This window comes from Leucopleurus acutus (genome assembly GCF_964270905.1).
Source record: "Leucopleurus acutus genome assembly, chromosome: 9".
In the NCBI taxonomy this organism is placed as follows: domain Eukaryota; kingdom Metazoa; phylum Chordata; class Mammalia; order Artiodactyla; family Delphinidae; genus Leucopleurus; species Leucopleurus acutus.
The window spans coordinates 43,531,803-43,554,418 of NC_139144.1; the positions used below are offsets into that span (position 1 = coordinate 43,531,803).

The 22,616-nt window shown below is 38.4% G+C and overlaps 1 protein-coding gene across 2 annotated transcripts in view; it reads right to left on the reverse strand.

The window, feature by feature from the left end:
• Positions 1-22,616, reverse strand: part of SCIN (scinderin) — a gene marked incomplete at both ends in the record, with an annotated part of 78,550 nt that overhangs the window by 54,296 nt on the left and 1,638 nt on the right. For both annotated transcript variants that reach the window (XM_082845946.1, XM_082845945.1), the window contains 2 exons: positions 12,129-12,290; positions 17,126-17,280. In XM_082845946.1, coding sequence (XP_082702072.1) covers positions 12,129-12,290; positions 17,126-17,280 — 317 coding nt within the window. The remainder of the gene's footprint in view (positions 1-12,128; positions 12,291-17,125; positions 17,281-22,616) is intronic.

Sequence of the window (22,616 nt, forward strand, 5' to 3'; positions counted from 1 at the left end):
GATTTTTTTTTTTTTTTTAAAAATGGATACCTGAGCCTACCCTTCGGGACTCTCAGGTGTATTCTGGGCAGTCGCATTTATTGAATGCTCCCTAGATGATTCTAAGCATTAAACCAAGCCTGAGAACCTCTGCTGGTCCCCGGGAGCACCCGTTGCATCAGGCAGGTGTTACAGGGAATCTGTAATTTCTAGTTACCCAATGCAGCCAAGCAGGCTACTCTGCCAGTACACTTAGGCTCTTAGCCTAGGTTCCTTTTCTACCTTATTCCATGATATTTTGCAAATGATTCTTTTCTTAGTAGATCTGAGAAAGCAAACTTCCAATTTTTACATAACAATGAAATATAGGAAGTGGATCAGAAGTTAGCTCTCTAGATATCTCAGGCTTGTAAACAACTTTCATTACTGATTTGCTCTGTATTTTTATATTCATCTAATAGATGTTTATATTCTCCCTACCTTAGTTGTATAAATGGCCTCTCATCCACTTCAAAGAGATTATATAAAATCACACTAAATTTTTTTTAAACATCTTTATTGGGGTAAAATTGCTTTACAATGGTGTGTTAGTTTCTGCTTTATAACAAAGTGAATCAGCTATACATATACATATATCCCCATATCCCCTCCCTCTTGCGTCTGCCTCCCACCCTCTCTATCCCACCCATCTAGGTGGTCACAAAGCACTGAGCTGATCTCCCTGTGCTATGCAGCTGCTTCCCACTACCTATCTATTTTACATTTGGTAGTGTATATATGTCCTTGCCACTCTCTCACTTCATCCCAGCTTACCCTTCCCCCTCCCCACGTCCTCAAGTCCATTCTCTATGTCTGCATCTCTATTCCTGTCCTGCCCCTAGGCTCTTCAGAACCTTTTCTTCTTTTTTTTTTTTTAGACGCCATATATATATATGTGTTAGCATACGATATTTGTTTTTCTCTTTCTGACTTACTTCACTCTGTATGACAGACTCTAGGTACATCCACCTCACTACAAATAACTCAATTTCGTTTCTTTTTATGGCTGAGTAATATTCCATTGTATATATGTGCCACATCTTCTTTCTCCATTCATCTGTTGATGGATACTTAGGTTGCTTCCATGTCCTGGCTATTGTAAATAGAGCTGCAATGAACATTGTGGTACATGACTCTTTTTGAATTATGGTTTTCTCAGGGTATATGCCCAGTAGTGGGATTGCTGGGTCGTATGGTAGTTCTATTTTTAGTTTTTTAAGGAACCTCCATACTGTTCTCCATAGTGGCTGTATCAATTTACATTCCCACCAACAGTGCAAGAGGGTTCCTTTTTCTACACACCCTCTCCAGCATTTATTGTTTGTAGATTTTTTGATGATGGCCATTCTGACTGGTGTGAGGTGATACCTCATTGTAGTTTTGATTTGCATTTCTCTAATGATTAGTGAAAATCACACTAAATTTTATTAGTATCTGTAAAGCATTAAGGAAGTCTGGTAAAATGTGTTTAAAAAGAATTATAGCTAATGATAATTTTCTAAATATAATTATTATTTAACATAGAATTTTACAATATTCTTTGGATCCCAAAATATTTTCCATGATATTACTTTGGGTTGGGAGTTTTACGTGCAGTATCAATTCACAGATAAATTTAGTTGTAGAAAATATTCCTCACCATTGCTTAGAGACCAGTTTCAACCTTTAAAATAGCAAAAACATATCTAGGAAATACTCATAAAAATAATAAAACTTTTAATAGTGAAGTTTTCCTTTTAATTCAAAGATGACTAAATCACTAAAGAAAGTGTTACCAAAAAAAATTTCTTACTGAGCATGAAAATGAATGTTTTATGTTATGCTTACTCTTTTATTACTTTCACCTTATTTTGTGCTATTTCTATAAGTGACATATTATCTTATTTACTAGACTTAATTTTCAGTGGTTAACTCAGACAAGAAATGCAATAAAATGTGGACTTTAATTTTAAATTGCTAAAAGCCAAAACTGTTTAAAAAATTAATGAAAAAAACCTTTTCATTCAATGCTAATTAATTTTTTATACAAATATAGTTTGTTCAATAATGGTAGCAGTACATTAAAACATGTTTTAAATTTTAAACAGAATTTGAGCAATTCATTAAATTTGAGCAATTTATATTCCACCACGTGTAGATGATGTGTTTAAGACTCTTATTTTAACAGAGCTGTACAGTGATGAGATGAATGTGCGTAGTACTATTAATAAACTGTGTTAGCCCAACACTTACTCTATTCAGAGGTAGTTGGTTAAGATTATTCACCACTCCGGGCACAAGGAAACTTTGTACTCAATCGGCCCCATGCTTGAAAAACTCTCCTATAATGCAACTTAACCTTTTTTTTAGAGGGCATAGGCTGAAAAAAAGAAATTCTTCATAGAGCTAAAAGATGTCTGAATTGATATGATAGGTTGATATGTATTATTACAACCAGAAAAAGTTTTCATTATAATTTAAATTGTTTTATTTGTAATACTTTAATGGGATTTAGATGAAAAACCTTTTGTAAATGTGAATTAAGTGTACTAGACACTGAAAATTGTAGAACAAACATGGTTTCAGAGGCAACTATTTTACCTTCTAAGATCCTAAGGGATTTAACAGCTCAACACTAAATGTCATGTTTGGGGAGGGAGGGAAGGATATAAAAACTCCCTGTAAATATGGAAATATCCATTCAATTTAGAATGAAGTCCACTTAAATTTTGGCTGAAATTTGCTGACGTACATGTTGCCCACGAACATCCTCTAGTAGAAGTTTGTGAAACTATAATTAACTCAATGTACAAACTATTAAAGGAAAACAAAATCACTCTGGATAGTTTGAAAAGGAAAAAATAAGGGAGTAAAGAGAAACTGTTACTGGCAATTAGTTCGGACCACCAAGTAACAAGAAATCAAAACAAATGAGTGATATTCATAGAAACAACCACACTGGGGGCAGACCTAGAGGTTTCTAAAATTTCCTTTAAACTACATGGTCAGAGTTAACAAGTCAAACATCAAAGTGCAGCCAAACCTCATTTGGGGACAGGAAATAAGAGCAGAAATAAAACAATGGTCAATGATGCCCTTGAAGGGAGGCAAGATTAAAGGAGACCCCCAAACAGCCATGTGATGGTGACTCATAACATGGGCAAAGAATTCAGATGGAATTGCTACTCTTTTGTCCTTTTCTAACTTTTTTATTCTAAATACATCTAAAAGTTTATAAAACGGGTGGGGGCAGACTTATTTCTCTCCCTTGCTTCTACTGGCTTTATTTTTCCTGTGTTTAGTTTTCCTTTAGATCTAGTTAACCAAATATAGAAGTTCATTCAGATACCCCTCTAGGCTGGAGATTCTCCAAAAACTGCTTAACAGCCACTATGGAGAACAGTATGGAAGTTTCTTAAAAAACTAAAAATAGAACTACCATATGACCCAGCAGTCCCACTACTGGGCATATACCCTAAGAAAACCATAATTCAAAAAGAGTCATGTACCACAAAGTTCATTGCAGCTCTATTTACAATAGCCAGGACATGGAAGCAACCTAAGTGTCCAAGACAGATGAATGGATAAAGAAGATATGGCACATATATACAATGGAACAGAAAAAGAAACGAAATTGAGTTATTTGTAGTGAGTTGGATGAACCTAGAGTCTGTCATACAGAGTGCAGTAAGTCAGAAAGAGAAAAATACCGTATGCTAACACATATATACGGCATCTAAAAAAAAAAAAAGGTTCTGAAGAACCTAGGGGCAGGACAGGAATAAAGACGCGGATGTAGAGAATGAACTTGAGGACACGGGGAGGGGGAAGGGTAAGCTGGGATGAAGTGAGAGAGTGGCATGGACATACATACACTACCAAATGTAAAATAGGTAGTGGGAAGCAGCTGCATAGCACAGGGAGATCAGCTCGGTGCTTTGTGACCACCTAGAGGGGTGGGATAGGGAGGGTGGGAGGGAGGGAGACACAAGAGGGAGGAGATATGGGGATATATGTATATGTATAGCTGATTCACTTTGTTATAAAGCAGAAACTAACACACCGTTGTAAAGCAATTATACTCCAATAATGGGGTGTGTGTATATGTATAGCTGATTCACTTTGTTATAAAGCAGAAACTAACACACCGTTGTAAAGCAATTATACTCCAATAATGGGGTGTGTGTATATGTATGGCTGACTCGCTTTGTTGTAGGGCGGAGGCTAGCACACCATTGTGGAGCAATTGTACTCTAATAAAGATGTTAAAAAAAAAAGATGTTAAAAAAATGATAATGTCTTCTGCAATACTTCTAGGACCTACCTTCTTTTTTTTAACTTTAAAACATGACTTTTTTTAGTTTTTGATAAACAAATGTTTATTTACATTCTATTTTGTTGTTGTTTAAAGCCAAGCCAACTCAATATCCTTCAATGACATGTATACGTGTTCTAAAAAACATCTCTGACTGAAGGATGTAAGTTGGATGCAGAGGGTGTGTATGGTTACTGAAGGCAGGGCGACCAGAAAGGAAGGAGTTATATGTGAGTGATGATGGAGAAGAGGAGAAGAAGACAGGGATTTATAAGGTTAAAGCCTACAGGGTCGGTCAACCATGCCTTTGGATGGGAACTAGAGGACCGGGAATGGGGGAAATGACTTGGACAAATCTAGCTTGGCTGTGGCAGTGATGCCACTAACTGGGAACAGGTGACAGCTTTTGGAGCATTCTTTTTGTAGCAAGAGAAGGTGAAATTGGGTTCTCTGTACTAGTCAAAGTATTTGGCAAATCATATATATTTATTTTTCAAAAATAATTTCTTCCAGCCACAGAAGTAGGTGATTCAACTATTTTTAACTAACTTACTGGTTCTTCGAACATATGATTGTGAATTTCCCAGCACCATTAGACATTTCCCATATTGAAATGGGGATGTTCACTGTCCAATATAATAATCTGGGGGTAGAGCTTAAAAAGAACCTACACCAAGACTTCCCTGGCGGTCCAGTGGTTAAGACTCCACACTTCCAATGCAGGGGGCATGGGTTCAATCCCTGGTTGGGGAACTAAGATCCTACATGCCTCACAGCCTGGCCAAAAAAAAAAAAAAAAAAAAAACACCCTACACCAAAGGCCCGTCCCAAAACCTTAAAATCAGAATCTTCAGGAGTCAAATCACAGGCATCAGTATTTTTAAAACCTCTTCTAAATGATGCCAGTGTGAAACCATGATTGAGAATTAAAATATAACTCCTAATACCTTGAGAGCCGTCTTTCCTAGGGCCCTCATCCATTCTCCAGTTACAGCCTGTGTGTAGCTCTCACATTCTACCTGGTCATACTCTGACTTGTGTATGTGTTTCTGTCTCTCACCACTTCATGGCACCTGGAGGCCAAAGGCTATCTGGTTTTCATCTTTACACTCCAAGCACCCAGCACTTTACACTAAGCACACACTAAATGCCATTCATCCATACTTTTATTACAGGGTAAATTTCAGAGATTTAAAATTAGGTTTATCTTTCCCATTGTCTTTTTTTTGTGGCCTGAAGGCTCTTCCCAGTAAATCTAGTGGGATGCATTACTTTGGAGTAAGGACAAGTTTATCCAGAGCAAAGAAGATATTGCCCAGCTCTCAGTTTTAAAATAAGCCTTCTTAAGTCATAGTAGAGACAAAAGTCTGAAAGACAACATAGTTTTAATTTAAAAGAACCTTGATCTTCCTAGAGTTAAGTGTTCTGCAGGGGAGGATTGAGGATGTGGTCCAGAAAGTTGGTTTTGCATATCGAGAGCCACAGTCTTGGCCTCAGGGGCCAGAGTGTATTGAAGAAACCACAGAGAAGGCAACAGTGTGAAATGGTATAAGCCTAGTTTGTCTGATCCAAGAAAAGGAGGTGATTACAAGGGAACCAGGAAACTTGATCAGGTGCAATCAGTTTTTGAGAAGGCCTCGCTAAATGTCTACTCCTCCTTATCTGTCATACATTCATCCATGATCCCAAGCATTAGAGCAGAAACAACTCTGGTCAGTGTCCAGGCAGTTGGACCAAAGGGTACTGGTAACCTTTTGGATATACTGTCCCCACAACTCCAGTGTGGCACGGGAAAAACTAAGTAGAGTTCCTGAGGGCAGATGCAGTAGTGGCTGATAGAACCAGAAAGGGTCTTGCAGCGGATATGTGGGCATCTCAGAAGACCAAAGTGAGGCCATGAATATTTTCCAGCAAGTGTCTTAGGACAGAGGCCAAAGCCCAGAGCTCAAGATTCAATGAAATAGTGATGCCTCAATGAAGCTTAGAGAGGAGGGAGGCTGAAGACTGCAAACCAGACTCATGCTTCCATTCTCAACCCTGTCCCCTATCCCAGGCAATAATACTACCTATGCATCCTCTGGGATGGGGAAGAGGGTGGGTGGGATAATCTGATTTTCTTTAATGACAAACAAAATTCACCTTAATAAGGCAAGACACTTTTAACCTTCCTGTGGAAATAGAAGGTTGACAATAAAACAAGGTTGAGTTATAGATTGAAAAAAAAATTGCATCTCTATACACATGACTGTATTTGAGACTGTGTGCTTTAAGCTGGACAGATAGACATTTGTTGAAATGTTTGCTGAGTGACTGTAAGTTCTGGGCCATAGACTAGGAACAAAGAGAGTGAGTGAGGCTAATAAGTGAATGCGCAGGCAGTGTGGAAAGTGCTGAGAGGCAAGTCTCAGCATGGTGATAGGAAAGTTAAGAGCATGCCCAACTCTACAAGGTGTGACATGGGACAGGACAAGGGGGAGAGGGGAATTAGTGAACACATTATAAAGAAGGCAATCTGAGTTGAATTTGAGGGTGAGATGATATTGGATGCTTGGCAGAGAAAGGTGAGTAGAAGAGGGGAGTATTCTAAGCAAAGGAAACCTGCAAAAAAGCAAAAGCATGGCGACTTGAGGGAAAGTGTAAGGCACAGGGTCCTGAGACAGTACTGTGATGATGAAGAGGATGGGAAGCATTCAAGGGACACTTAGAAGGAAAAATAGACTGAATGTGATTGATTGCATGTGCAGCACTTGGAAGAAGTTGTCAGGATGTCTCCTGGATCTGGGGTTTGAGGGCCTGAGTGAGCAGTGGTTCTATTCACAAGAAAAGGACAAGAGGAGAAATCATTTTGGAATGAGAGGGTGAAACTGATGAGCTCTGTTTTTCGATTTATCAAGTCTGAGGTTCTCATGATATACACAAGCTGAACTATCTCGGAGGCAATCTGAAATACTGACAGTGAGCTCACGCAAGAGGTCTGAGCTGGGGGGTGAGCAGTTGAAGCTCTGGGTAAGGATGAGTTTGCTCGGGAAGAATGTATAAAGAAAAGACAATGATCAAAAGTAGAATCCTTAAAAAAGCAACAACTTGTGGCGGTGGGCAGACCATGTGAACAATGAGAAAGAGTGGCTTGAAAGGGAGGAGAAACAGGAAGCCAGGGAAGAAGTGAGACTGAAGGAAAAGGGAATAGTCAAGTGTCAACTGAGCACAGGGGCAAGTGGAAAATGATCAGTGGCCACTGGATTTAGCAGAAGGCACTGATGCTCATCGGAAGAACAGTTTCAAAGAAATGGTGGTAGTGAAAGTCAGAAGACGTGGGTTGAAGGCCAACTGGTCAATGAGGAAGTGTAGGCTGCTTTTTCAAAGCAGCATGACTGACTATGAGAGAGGGCGGGATAGATTACAAATAGCAAAGGCAGTAGGGCAATGCTGCATAACTGACCAAACAAGTTAACAAGGAAACAGAACATGCAGGACACCACGATTAAAAACGCACCACAGGGGCTTCCCTGGTGGCGCAGTGGTTGGGAGTCCACCTGCCGATGCAGGGGACACGGGTTTGTGCCCCGGTCTGGGAGGATCCCACATGCCGCGAAGCGGCTGGGCCTGTGAGCCATGGCCGCTGGGCCTGCGCGTCCGGAGCCTGTGCTCCGCACGGGAGAGGCCACAGCAGTGAGAGGTCCGCGTACCGCAAAAAAAAAAAAAAAAAAGAAAAAAAAAACTCACCACAGGTTCCTATTCCTGTGAAACATAATTCTCCACTAGTGGCTGGCTCTGACATGTATTTCTAAAAGAGTTAACGCCATACCCCAAACTCTAAGAATATGGGCTCTTTTCATTATCATTCACTTCTGGGGTTACTGATGCTTTGTCGAAATATTGAGATGTAATTTTATTAATTTCTATATATTCCTCATATCTTTAAAAATAGTGGAAAGTAATGATTTATAAATTCACCAACATTAAAATATATATTTCAAAAGCATTTTCCAGCAATTCAGTAAATTCCAAATTGCTGAAGTCTAGCCACATCCCATATTATTTTCTGAAAATACACTAAATATAAGACAACTTATCCAAATCATCCTCTAAGATGTGGATGTTGTAATTAAATGAATAATTTTACAATCTCATGCTTTAGGTTGAAAAGGTTATGCTGTCATGTCTAGAGAATATTTACTGTGGTCTAAAATCCTGCCACAGGAAATGTTTCTAAGGCATATGGCACACCACCTTCATACCAGTGACTGTTTACCATAAAAGGCTCACTTCCCTCAAACACAATCAAGATATGGGATTTAGGTTATATCCATAACCTTAGTGCTGGCCAGCTGGCTTTAGTTTGGTGACAGCTCTAGAGGTTCAACCTATCTTTTTCATACCTGGGTAATAAAACAAGATTGAAGAGATGGCATTGGCTTCCCTTTGTGCCCACGAAAGCAGAAAGTGGTCATGAAATAATTAACTCAGTAACTGTTATAAAAATACTATGATAGAGAAAAGTTTGATTCCCTTCTTGGTTTACTGTGACACACCCTAAAAATAAAGTTCCCAAGGTAACTGCAAGATCTTATCACCTTTTAGAAACTTTTGGCGACATAACAACTGGTTAAAGGTTAATTACACAAACACAGATTATGTGGGTATTTGTTCTAAAGTACTTAGGAATCCAGGGCTTGATTCTTACTAGAATATCCCTGTGAGGTGTGGGAAAGTTCCACAACATAAGAAAAAATCAGCTTCAAGTATCTCTGCAACAAAATCATTCCAAATGTCTCTAACCAACCATGAGAGCAGGAGATAACTTGAAATTCATTAAAGAAAATTAACTACATAAAATAAGGAAAATTTAATATTAAACAGGTGAATGTCCTCGAATCTTATTATAGAGACTCTGTCCCTATTACATGAGGCTGGATTTGTGGGGACTACTTCTATGCGCAGATATTACCTATGGGAAGAGAGCATATGTTACTAGAACTAGAATTGGTCTATCACAGCATTCAACTACCTAGCCCATTGCGGAAACTCAATACTTGTTCAACAAAATAATAAATAATTTCATTAATAACACTACTTTCAGTAGATTCTAAGCCATATTAGACATAATCAATTCTGAATTCAGCAGATTCTGAAACTATTGCAAGACACTCTGTTATAGAGGCACATCATCTTCTATACTACCAAGTTCACTCAGTGGAATGAAAAGGATGTGACAGAAACAGAAACACCCAGGTCCTATCCCAGATCACCACTCAACCTGCATTAATGCAAGTGACTTCCTCACACCTTCTAAGACATTTCTTCCTCTTGTGAAACTGGGATGGTGACTGCGATTTCCAGATATGACTGTGTGTCAGATGGGACTGAATTAGAGTCGGCTAACGTCAGCAGTGTCATTAGAAACCACAGTTAAGATGAAAAAAAAAGAAGGAAAAAGAAATAAGGAAGTTAAGCCTCCAAGAGGTTAATGACTTGCTCAGGATCAAAGAGCAGAGAGTTGGAAAGCTCAGTTGGATACTATTCATGACAAAGAGATTATTGCATTTGTAGAGCAATTACATTACACATAAAATACTTTTTTTTAGAAAAGAAACATTTTCAAGTAATGGCAGTGATGAATTACATTATCAGTGGGAAGTAGATAGGGGCCTCAAAGCACATCTAAGCAAATACCCGACTTTTATAGATGAGAACCTGAGATTACACTAAACTCGGAAGAAAACTGAGGTCCACTTTCTCCGTGAACAATACCACCTTACGTGTAAAATACTTTATAAATTATAAAGGGATAAAGGGCTATAAAATGTAAGTAGTTGAGGGAGACAATTATTGTGCATTGGCTTTGAGAGATTCTGAGTGCTGTTTTTGGAACTGCGTGGTTTAATATACCTGATCATCTATTTGTATAAGTTGTGGTTTTGGTTGCAGAGGAATGGAGAGAGAGACTAGTATCTGTTTTCTGCCTAGACCTGAAGGTTAGGACTTAAGCCTGGAAAGGGGAACAGGTTAGCATCTAAGGTTGAAAAGGATATTTCCATGAAATTCACTGTGAGATACAGGGCAAGAGTACTGCCATTTTGGGTGCAAACATCTACGTGTGACACTGGGAATTGTACTTTGGGCATTAATATCATAATTTCAACTGTGCACACAGCTGGTATAATCCAAGACAGTCGAATTATACATTAGCAATAAAACTAGAGGTGTATCCTAACTTAGAGAACCCAAAGAAGTTTATAATTTGCGTCATTTTCCAAACTATTTATAACCTTAGCATATTTAATCTCTATGCTGTTGCCAGATTAATATTGCTCAAACCGAACTTTGTGTAGCTGCATTTTTAAAATCCTCAGTGTCCCCTCTATATATATATGAAATAAACTTTTTTGGCCTCTGTCTGATGCTCTTCCCCAAAATACTGCCCAAGGAGAGGCAGTAAAGCAAAAGGCTTAGGTGAGAATCAGACATACGTAGGGTCTAATCCTGGCTTCATTATTTACTGGCTGTGCCACCTTGAGCAAGTTCTATAGACAGTCCAAGCCTCATGCTAACTGAAGCAATAAGTCCCTGAACAATGCTTGACCTAGAAATGTTATTGATGATGATGGGAATGCTGATGTATGTGGTGTGATGAGAATTACGATCCCGAGAAGAAAAAGGACAACGTAAACGTGCTCTGTCTTCTTGCCTTCTTTGCCTTTGCATGTGGGTTTTCAGCGGCAGGGAATACTTTTTTAGGTTTTTTAAAACCTTACAAAGTTTTAAAGACACAACCCAAATTCTGCCTACTAGAGTCTAGCACAAGACCTTGCAATAATACTTCTTTGTCATGATAATAATGATAAGTATTCCTGACATTAAAGAGGCCTCTTTTCCTGGATGAAAAGTCAGATATTGCCCATCCAACTAAGATGATACTTGATATTTGTACTTGTGCCTTTTCTTCTAATAATTCTGAGAAAATTAAAAAGTGTGAAATAGGGACTTCCCTGGTGGCGCAGTGGATAAGAATCCACCTGCCAATGCAGGGGACATGGGTTCCATCCCTGGTCGGGGAACAAAGATCCCACATGCTGCAGGGCAACTAAGCCCATGCGCCACAACTACTGAGACTGTGCTCTAGAGCCCGAGTGTCACAACTACTGAAGCCCATGCGCCTAGAGCCCGTGCTCCGCAACAAGAGAAGCCACCACAATGAGACGCCGACGCACTGCAACAAAGAGTAGCCCTGGCTGGCTGCAACTAGAGAAAGCCTGCGTGCAGCAACGAAGACCCAACACAGCCAAAAATAAATAAAATTAAATCTTAAAAAAAAAAAAAGTGTGAAATAGTATTATGTGTGTGGATGTAAGGGATATATTAATATTTGTTAAAATATTTTCCCAAAACTCTTCAGGCAGGCTCTTTAGACTAATCCTATGTCAATTTTAAATTCTAGAATCTTTGCTTCCTGGGGGAATCAATTTCCCCCTCAAGCAATGTTTTCCCACACACATTTAGGGTCAAAAATAATTAGAGGAAGCTCTGTTCAAGAAGGGGAAATATATTAAAAATTTCAATTTCTGTTCTATGGTAGGCAGAACTAAATCACTACTCCATTCTAAACCTGTCAAAGAAAATAAAAACTTTGAAGTCCTGCTTTATGTGTCATTTCAATACTTGCCAATTAGTCATCTGATATAATTGCATCTCACATAAACATGACCTTTTCCTAAGTGTGTAGAAAAAGTGATTATCTTCCATGACACATACATCTGATTTGATCTGAAGACAATTTACTTTCCTCTAGACATCTCCATGTGTGTATAAAACTTACAGTGCCAAGGTCAATGATGAAGCAGTCACCCTTGTTGAAACTGTCCCAGCTTAGGGGAACTTCTGTGGCCCTGACCACTCTCCGACCTTTCACATGCAGGAGCCTCTGGGTGGTCAAGTCATTTGTGAGAACATGATTGAGTCCAGACGCCACACCTCCAGCCTGATCAGTGGAAGGAAGATAGAAAACAAACAAACAAAAAAGGATGAGGCTTCGAACTAGACACAGCAGCTTAGAAAACCTCAGGTATTGGTGCCAAGCTGCCTGTCAAGCCAAGATAAAATACTCACTTAAGTGCATGTGAAAAATTAAATATGCGGAAGAGAATTTCCTGGCAAATCAACAGGTTTTTGTTTTGTTTTGTTTTAGGCTCTTTGTCCTTCCTATTTTAACCATTCAATTTAATACTGCAAATATCTACTGAAAACCTTCCATGTATAAAACCTGCTACATAAACAGAAAAGAGCTGTAGCTCTTGTCCTCTGGGAACTAATGGTTCTCAAACCATTGAGTGAGAAGGTAGACAAGGATTTCAGAAAAAAAGGTGACAGGAGGTTAACAGAGAGTAAGAGGTCAGAAGTACAGACGAGGAGAGTTTAGAGAATCAGGCAGCCCAAAACTCCCACGGTCACAGCCTCAGGTCAGAGAAGGGAGCTGAGTGCTGGCCAGGTATGGGCTGCTCCTAATTTTGGTCCTTGTTTTTTTTACATTAAAAAATCACCTGTTTTATTTATTTAGGTAAAAAGAGTTTACAGAATATGCCAGGCCTAAGTATTTATACTCTAAATCTGGTTGCACATCCCCAACCAAAACAAAATGAAAATCAAAGTACAACCACACTGAATTAAGAAATGCTGAAGGAAAACAGATTAACTGAATCAAGCACATCTTCTTGCACCATTTGAAATCAGCTTTTCCCTTTTTCATTCTTTTCCCGAATTAAATGTTAAGGACAATAATCTTTATTTACTTCCATAATTAACTATGAGGTAACGTGCAGAATAAAGGCGCAGTGTAAATAAAACTGTTATTTATTGATCAAAAGCCTCCCTGATAATATGGTAAGAAAATTAGCAGTACAAGAAGGCTATAAAATAATCCAACTTTCAAATTTATTACATCAACATTATACAGTAAATCCAAAGAAAGAAGTGAAGCTTCTGGGCTTCCCTAGTGGCACAGTGGTTGAGAGTCCGCCTGCCAATGCAGGGGACACGGGTTCGTGCCCCGGTCCGGGAGGATCCCACATGCCGCGGAGCGGCTGGGCCCGTGAGCCATGACCGTTGAGCCTGCGCGCCCGGAGCCTGTGCTCCACAACGGGAGAGGCCACAACAGTGAGAGGCCTGCGTACAGAAAAAAAAAAGAAGTGAAGCTTCATATGTAATCAATAGCGCATTCTTTAAATTTCCATTGACTTTAGACTTCTCCCCTTCTCCAAAAGGTCCTCATGAATAAAAAGATTTTGTTAGTATATGCTAAATGTTGACTTCCAGACAACTGCAACCACAAGCTTTTACAAATATATAATAATTTCCCACTTCATAATTTTAAAAAGATTGCCACATTTCTTGACTGCACAAAGTATTATACAATAAAAATAAATTCAAGTTTTTCATCTACATATTACTATGCTTGGCCACGTTAATTTTTTAAATAAGAGGTACAGTGCAATCTGATAAAAAAATAGCATAAGAACACTGTGTTCTGTAAAAAAGTTATAAAATATAGAGTTGACTTAGACTGAGAATACATATATAACATTTAGGATAATTTCATATGGTGAATATCAGAGTATACATAGTCTGTGAACATTTAATGGTATTTTAAAAATTAATTTTGACTCTAATATTTGATGCCAAAAATGCACAAAAGAAAAACTTTTGTTTCATACATGTCTGTATCAGACAGTAATTCTTCTGTGAATACTGTTTGAAGGACCCCTGGAAACTCCCAGCCTCTTTCTACCTATTCTACAGAATGAAAGCAAGGTGGATGATCCTCTAAATCAAGCGCACCATAAATACAGTTTTACTGGCTGACAGATGTCTGATTGTTGCTATTTACAATCATGATTGGGGCTGGGTCTTGTTCAGCTTGGGAAAGGTGCTTAGCCAGAGATTTAATATAAGGAAGTAGTAGTAAGTAATTATTTATTATTTTATTTTATTTTATTATTTATTTTTGGCTGTGTTGGGTCTTCGTTGCTGCACGCAGTCTTTCTCTAGTTGCGGTGAGCGGAGGCTACTCTTCGTTGCGGTGCACGGGCTTCTCATCGCAGTGGCTTCTCTTGTTGTGGAGCACGGGCTCTAGGCACACGGGCTTCAGTAGTTGTGGCTCACGGGGTTGGTAGTTGTGGCTCGCGGACTCTAGAGCTGAGGCTCAGTAGTTGTGGTGCACGGGCTTAGTTGCTCCGTGGCATGTGGGATCTTCCCGGACCAGGGCTTGAACCCCTGTCCCCTGCATTGGCAGGCGGATTCCTAACCACTGCACCACCAGGCAAGCCCAGTAGTAAGTAATTAGTCCTCTGTAACCCCTCCCCAACTCCCTATAAAACCTCACAGAGGAAAAAAAAACTCAAGTCGATTAAATGACATGGGAAGATGATATTAATGTTTCCTAGCTGCATCTTTATCTTATATATAGCAACTAAATGTGGTTGTTGCTGACTTGGGAATGGTAGACTTGGCCAAGTTTTACACATTTCAAATAGACACAATATCCTTTCCATAGAGTATTCTTAAATTAAAAAAATCATCTGGGCATTTGAACGATTTACTTATGTTGAGAGCATCATAGCATCATAGCTTAGGCACTGAAGTCAGACAATCACCCAGTCACACAGCAGCTGTGAGAGCTTGGCAAGTCACATAGTCTCTCTAAGCTTCCATTTACTTATAGGATGATAATGATAGAAGCTGCACCACAGAGCTGTTTTTTCAGATTAAACGCAATAATACATGTGAAGTGCTTATTATATTCCTAGAAGCATGAAATTAAGTATAACATAATAATCTTTGCTGTTCTGGGTAGTAAATGAGCTCTGCTTCCACGTTTCCTATCACGTATTGTTGCAACTACACACGTTGTCATCTGCTCAATGTCACTAGTGATAAGACAGTAAAATGACTTTTTTTGCTGATAAATTTGACCTCCATTTGCAAACATCCTCTTTCTAAAAAATGCTGATTTGCCGTGGTTTTAATGTTGATAATTAGAAGATAATTATCCAATAATTGTAAACTTACTTTTATCATGTCCACTTTTAAGTATGTAACCAGAAGTTTGATTTCAGAAGCCCCACTAATAGGCACAAGGATTAATAATAGCATAAAACCTGGGCTTCCCTGGTGGCACAGTGGTTGAGAGTCCGCCTGCCGATGCAGGGGACACGGGTTCGTGCCCCGGTCCGGGAAGATCCCACATGCCACAGTGCGGCTGGGCCCGTGAGCCATGGCCGCTGAGCCTGTGCGTCCGGAGCCTGTGCTCCGCAACGGGAGAGGCCACAACAGTGAGAGGCCCGCGTACCGCAAAAAAAATAAAAATAAAAAAAATAATAGCATAAAACCCGAATGATGGCATAGGTACTATAACATACGTATTTTTATTATTTAATTTAATCCTTAATCCTTACAACACCTACACAAGAAAGCTGTTGTTACACCCATTGCACACTTGAGGAAACTGAGCCCAGAAAGCTTATGTAGTTGCCCTGAGGCAAACAAGCCACTTGTGGCAGAAATGGGTTCATATCCAGGATGATGGCACAGTACATGCTTCTAGTAACTACAAGCCCCAGCTTATGCAAAATCTTGGGTTCACTGACATACGAGATGTTTCAGGATCATTTCACATAAAAGTAACTCGTGAATTAAATAAAATAAGAGGTAATAGTTTCATATTTAATAGTTTCTAGCCTAGAGTAAAAAAATGACTTCAAGAGAGAGAAGAGAACTTTTGTTTTGTCCTGATCCCAATGGCGTCACAAAATATTCAACTAAGGCTCTGATCAGGAAAAAGAAGAAATAAACTGGGGCAACATAGTAGGCAAATTTAGTATATATTCAGAACTCTAGTTTAGTTCTGAGGTTTTAGGTCTTCACTGGGCTAATATGGCAGACGGGTGGGGTGGTATGGTCTGCAGAACACCTGTTGGAGACGTTTGATTTTGAGAAAGATTGTTTCTGGTGTGTTTGTCTAGAGAAGGTGTTCCTCACACTTTAACCGAACATTCTTGGAAGCAGGGGGGATAGTGAAGGATGGCCAGTCTGCAAGTGTCACTGAGAGAATTCCAGGAAAAGCTACCCTTTGCTGAAGGTCGCCTTAAAGGCACAGACTATTTAATTATTTGGGATTTTGTTTGTTTGTCTGTTTGTTTGTTTCAGAAGTAAAGCCATTTGATGATTATCGTTTCAGGCCAAAACACATAAATCCTATGTGTGTGTATGGGGGGGGGTGCATATGCCAGTATATGTGTAGGAGTTCGTGAGGCTCAACCACACATATGTTCAACTCAGTGGTTTCATTTGTATCATTTCCAAGACCATACTACACTATTTGGGAAATGTGTGTATAGTTCTTTGCATTAACTGAAGTTATAATTGTTATAAATACTGTACTAATATATTCCAGAACAACTGAAATTCCCAAGTTGTGGATTATTTGCAGCAAATTAAGTGATTCTTTCGAATAGCAAAAATGAAAACTATTAATGCCCAAGTTGCCCATATTTACTTAGCATCATTAAAAATTAACCTATCAAATGAAATTAAGTCAGAATATTTCACACATTATACCATATATTCCACAACCATTTATCAAGCACCTATTATGGGTCTCAAGAGTACTGGGGATATATCAGTGAACAAAACAGATTAAAACAAAAACAAAACAAAACAAAAAACCCTGCCCTCAATGAACTTACACTCTATGAAGATATGAGGCCTGGGTGGATAGGAAAAGAAGAGGGGGTCATAAAACAGTTTGAGAGAGGTGCTCACCTTGTACTTCAGACCTCCTTTGAAGTAGCCAACAAAATCCATAGACTCATAGCCTTGAAGTTCTCTATTCTGCACGGGCTTGCCACCCAAATAGTCATCCATCTGAACGGTAAAGATGGCAGCTGCTGCGCTTTCATCCTGAGTACACTCCTTTCCTGAAACGGCCAATGACAGCACCTCACTTATCAAGCAAGAAACAGGATTAAGGCAGAACTTCTGATAAGAAAACACTCAGAAATTTTCTTTGAATTATATGCCAATACAATAAATTTATGCATAAATTGTTCATCTTCAACAGAACAATCAGCAGAAATGGTATAATATAAAATACTATTTTAATAACTAAAAGAATTGTTTTGTTCTCACTTTCCAATTCTTTTTTTTTTTAATTTTAAAAGAAACGCTGCTGTCAGACTATGTTCAGGAAGATATAATAATATATTCCAGTAGGATTCACATTCATTTGTTATAGTCAATGATAAGGCTATGAAAACATTTTTCAATTGTTTTAGCCTTTCTCAGAATTAATCTCCAGGCTTCCAAAATGTCAATATGTTAATATTTGTAAGGAATACAAACATCATGGGCCAGAGCTAAACAACACTTTGAGAATGGGAAAATGGATGTAACTTGACTTTACCACTGTTTTTGAGTACACTTGTCCCCACTTCACTATCTTATTGGCATAAGATAATATTCTCGGAAGGAAAAGGGAGGGTAAAGGAACCAGAATGCTAACATCTTTTGAACGTTAACATATGCAGTATTACCCCGGGAATTTAACACACAACACACAGTTAATTTTCATAATTCTAATGCAGATCCCATCCAGGCAACCTCACTGAGGTCCAAACACCAATTCTTAAACCCAGTGTCTTCGATGTACACAAAGATCAGAGCCAGGACTGCCCTGATGGGACCTCAAAATTTATAAAAGACATTTAAAAACTTCCACTACTTAAGCTGTGTGAAAATCATTAATGATTCTAGAAATAATAATAGCTAACATTTATACCTTTATAGCACCCTTGTTATGGGCCAGGCACTACGCTAGTGTTTTACACTGATAATCTGATTTAATCTTCAAGTGACCCAATGTAGCAGAAACCATTTTCTACCCTGTTACAGCAGAGGCCATGGAGGCTTAGAGAGACCAAGTAATTTCCCTGAGGTCATAAAATTGACCTTTGATAGAACATGACCCAGAGGCAGCTGTCTGTGACTCTGAAGCACAGTCTCTTAGAAATTACAATACTAGTAGATATTTTTTATACTCAGACTCTCATTACCAGTAAAATTTTGAGGTGACTGGGGAATGTTATTTTCCTCCATGGATAATTGACGCATAAATGTTCAGAAGCTGTAACAATACTATAGTTCAACTGGAACCCCAATTAAGAGTATTCATGAAAGTTGGAGAAAGGAAGTCAGTCAGGTATATTAAAGAAAGAATTGGGGGCTTCCCTGGTGGCTCAGTGGTTGGGAGTCCGCCTGTCGATGCAGGGGGCGCGGGTTCGTGCCCCGGTCCGGGAGGATCCCGCGTGCCGCGGAGTGGCTGGGACCGTGAGCCATGGCCGCTGAGCCTGCGCGTCCGGAGCCTGTGCTCCGCGGCGGGAGAGGCCACAGCGGTGAGAGGCCCGCGTACCACAAAAAAAAAAGAAAGAAAGAAAGAAAGAATTGGATTTATTTACAACTCCTCTCACTCTCAAAGGGGACCTGTGTAGTAAGTGTCTTCTCAGAAAAAAATTTAGTAGCTAGAAGAGTATTTGACATGATACCAATTTTGTGAACTTGTTGTGGTCAAAGAAAATTACTTAACACATAAAAAACACATGCAATTTTGCAGTCTGAAAGGGCCTAGTGTCATTCTTCTGTCCACTTTCCCATCCATAAATTAGATTACTAATAAGGGCATAGATGTAGATTTGTACAGAGAGACTTTAGGAAGGAAACTTAAATCAAGGTTAATATGAAAGGTGTTGAGGATGATGTATTTGATATAAATATTCTTACTTGAGTACACGTTGAAACCGTAATCTCTTTAGGTAGATGAAAATGGGCAGGCATGCGACTAATGAATGAACTAGAAGTAAGTTAGTTAAATTATGCTATCATTTGTTGATGCTTATGCACTGTGCAAGGCCAGGGAATGTCAGTATGAATAAATCAGAGTCTTCTAAAGAGGTTGAAAGGTCTTAATGAAGCCAATACTAGCCTTTGAAAATGAAAACTAAAATCAAGTTCAGTTATATTATGATGAAATTCTAATAAGTGTTCAAAAACTTACAAATGTTCCGAATGAGTATGCTTATGACTTCATTTATTTTCCCTATGCTAATTTTCCCAATGCCTTCCATGTTATGTTGTTTTGTGTTATGTTATTTTATACTATGTTATATTATATTTGTAAATATGCTGTAAACTTCCTAAAATTGTTTTGGGGATGTGATTTTATATATAAAGCATAAATAAAAAGAGAGGTTTAATGACTAAGTTAACTGAACAACCATTCATGATAAAAAAAAAAACTCTCGCCATGTTAGGAACACAGGGGAAAATCCTCAACTTGATAAACAGCATCTTCAAAACACATACAGCTAACATAAATTCTTAATGATCAAAGACTGAATCCCTTCTCCCAAAGATGGGGAACAAGGCAAGTACTCCTACCCAACATAACACAGGAAGTTTTAACGACTGAAAAAGGTAGGAAAAAGAAATAAAAAAACATACAGATTGGAAAGGAAGAAAAAAAATGTGTCTATTTAGAGATGACAGGATGGCCTACATAGAACATTCTATGGAATCTACCAAAATAAACCTCTTCAGAAAAAGTGCATTCAGCAAGACAGCATGATGAAGATTAATCAATAATAAAAAGCAGTCTCATTTTTATATAGAAGCAATGAGCATGCAAAAGTTGAAATTAAAAGCACAATACCATTTACAGTCACTTCAACGAAACTGAAATACTCAGATACATATTTAACAAAACAGGTACATGATCTACATGCTAAAAACTAAAAAATGGTAATAAAAAATCAGACCTTAATAAATATAAAGAAGTATTCATGGAATGTGAGACTTGTAATGTAATAAATATGTCAATTTTCCCCAAAATGATCTATAGGCTTAATTCTATTCCTATCAAAATCATATTGAGGTTTATTACAGATTATATGAGCCAGTTTGTTATAAAATTAATGTGGAAAGGCACAGGCCCTAGAATAGCTAAAACAACCTTGACAAAGAAAAATAAGGTAAGAATACTAATTCTATCTGATATTAAGGTTTACTATACAGCCACAGTAATTAAATAAGACAGTGTGGTATTGGTGGAAGACACCAATTGGTATAGACACACAGATCAATAGACCAAGTTTCCTTCAATGTAAACTTTTGTAAAACTTTAATATGTACAGTTTAGTATACTACAGTATATTAAAGTATAAGTATATAAGTACAGTACAGCACAAAATGCCACAACCAGGATATTGACATTGATACAATCCACTTATCTTTTTAATATTTTCCCAATTTTACTTGAACTCATCTGTGTGTATTTGTACATTTAGTTATATACAATTTTATCACATATGTAAATTTATATATCCACCATCATAGTCAAGATACTGCATAGTTCCATCACCAAAAAATCCCTTATGCTGCCTTTTTATAACTACACCCACCTCCCACCTGAATCTTCCCTCCCCTACGTCATCTCTAACCTCTGGTGACAATAAATCTAAAATTTAGTCATTTCCAAAATGTTATATAAATGGAATCATATAGCATGAGACCTTCTGGCATTTTTTTTTTCACACAGCATAATTCCCTAAGGGATTCATCTGCGTTGTGTTTATCAATAGTTTGTTCCCTTTTGTTGCTGAGTAGTCTTCCTTGGTATAGATGTGCCATTTGTTTAACCAGTCACCTGTTGACAGATATCTGGGCTGATTCAAGTTTTTGTCTATTCAAATAAAGCTGTTATGACATGCATGTACATGTTGCTGCATGAATATAAAACTTCATTTCTCTGGATTAAATGCCCATGAATGCGACTGCTGGATCACATGGTAGTGGCATGTAGAGTTTTGTAAGAAACTGCCAGACTCTTTTCCATAATGGTTGTACGTTTTATATTCTCCTCTACCTCAAGCAATGTATAAAACTCCAGTTTCTCAGCATCCTCTCCTGCCCTTGTATATTATAAGCTCCTTGTATTATACATTGTATACTGTAACCCAACTTTTTGGATCCCCATGCCTTACAAAGAGCCCAGCACAGATAGATGTATTTAAACTGCTAGGTACAAAGCTGAAATGTTTTTTCAGGAAGGACCGATGCAACAACTTCTAAGTTACATGCAACAAATTCCTACTTTGTAAAGGAAACAAAAAATAAATTTAAAAAATGAAATAATCTGAGATATGCAAAGGTACTATGGAAAGACACTGAGGGCGAGACCAGGAAAGATGACTCTTCCTCTGTTCTCCCGTTCTGTGTCCCACTTCTTCCTGTTTCCTCTTTCTTCCTCTTACTTGGCGGGTTTCTTCATTTCTACACCAGCCACCTTTTTTTTATCCCAGGCTGATTTTAACTCTACTCTCTTTCATCTTCCTTCCAACTGACTTCCTTTAGTCAGACTTTCTCTTTCCTTGAAACTTCAGCTCTCCCAATTGGAACTTTGTCTCAATCTGTCCCTCTGAATAATCCTCATGAATTCACCCGAATTTAGGTCTTAGAGTAGAATACATTGGATGAAATCCAGCTTGCTTCAGGGAACTGAAGTAGGGAGAGCTGCTGAACAGTTCCACCTACAGGTCCTGCTGACTATAGTGCGCTAAACTTTCCACGGTTCCCATGATTTTCTCTTGGCACAAGATCCCTCCCAATTCCCCTCATTTTCCTTTCTTTCCATTAAGACTTCTCTGCTTCCCCATAACCACAGACACGTGGTGTCTCTTTCATAGTGCTCATGACATTTTACCTGGGTTATATCACTTTTTGTTTTATTGCACCTTTGCAATTGTAAAGTTTCAGGAAAGGTTCATAAATCGTTCATATGCAAAAATGCTGGGCACACAATGCTGGGCACGTTGAAAGTTGCTGAATTAACTTATTAATTAACACACTATTAAGTTCAGTTTTAGTAGACCTTTAAGATCATAAAATGTTTTTGCCCAAAGCATTTTCTATTACATTTTTTGAAACTGGTGAGCACTAAATGAACGGGTTAATTCGAATCTGTAAACCCTACGAAACACAGTGCTTGAAGAACTTCCTGGATAAGAAAGAACCTATAGAATTAAAACAATTGTGTTTAAAGCCCCCTTGGAATCCTCTGACAAAGTCAAACTTAACTGCTGTCTACACAGCATGATATGAAGTTCTTTCACATTTTAATTCACCAAACTGACAGATGTGGTATTTCAGATACTTTTACTCATTCCAGATCCAAGTTCTAAACAGAAAAACCAAGGTAAGGACA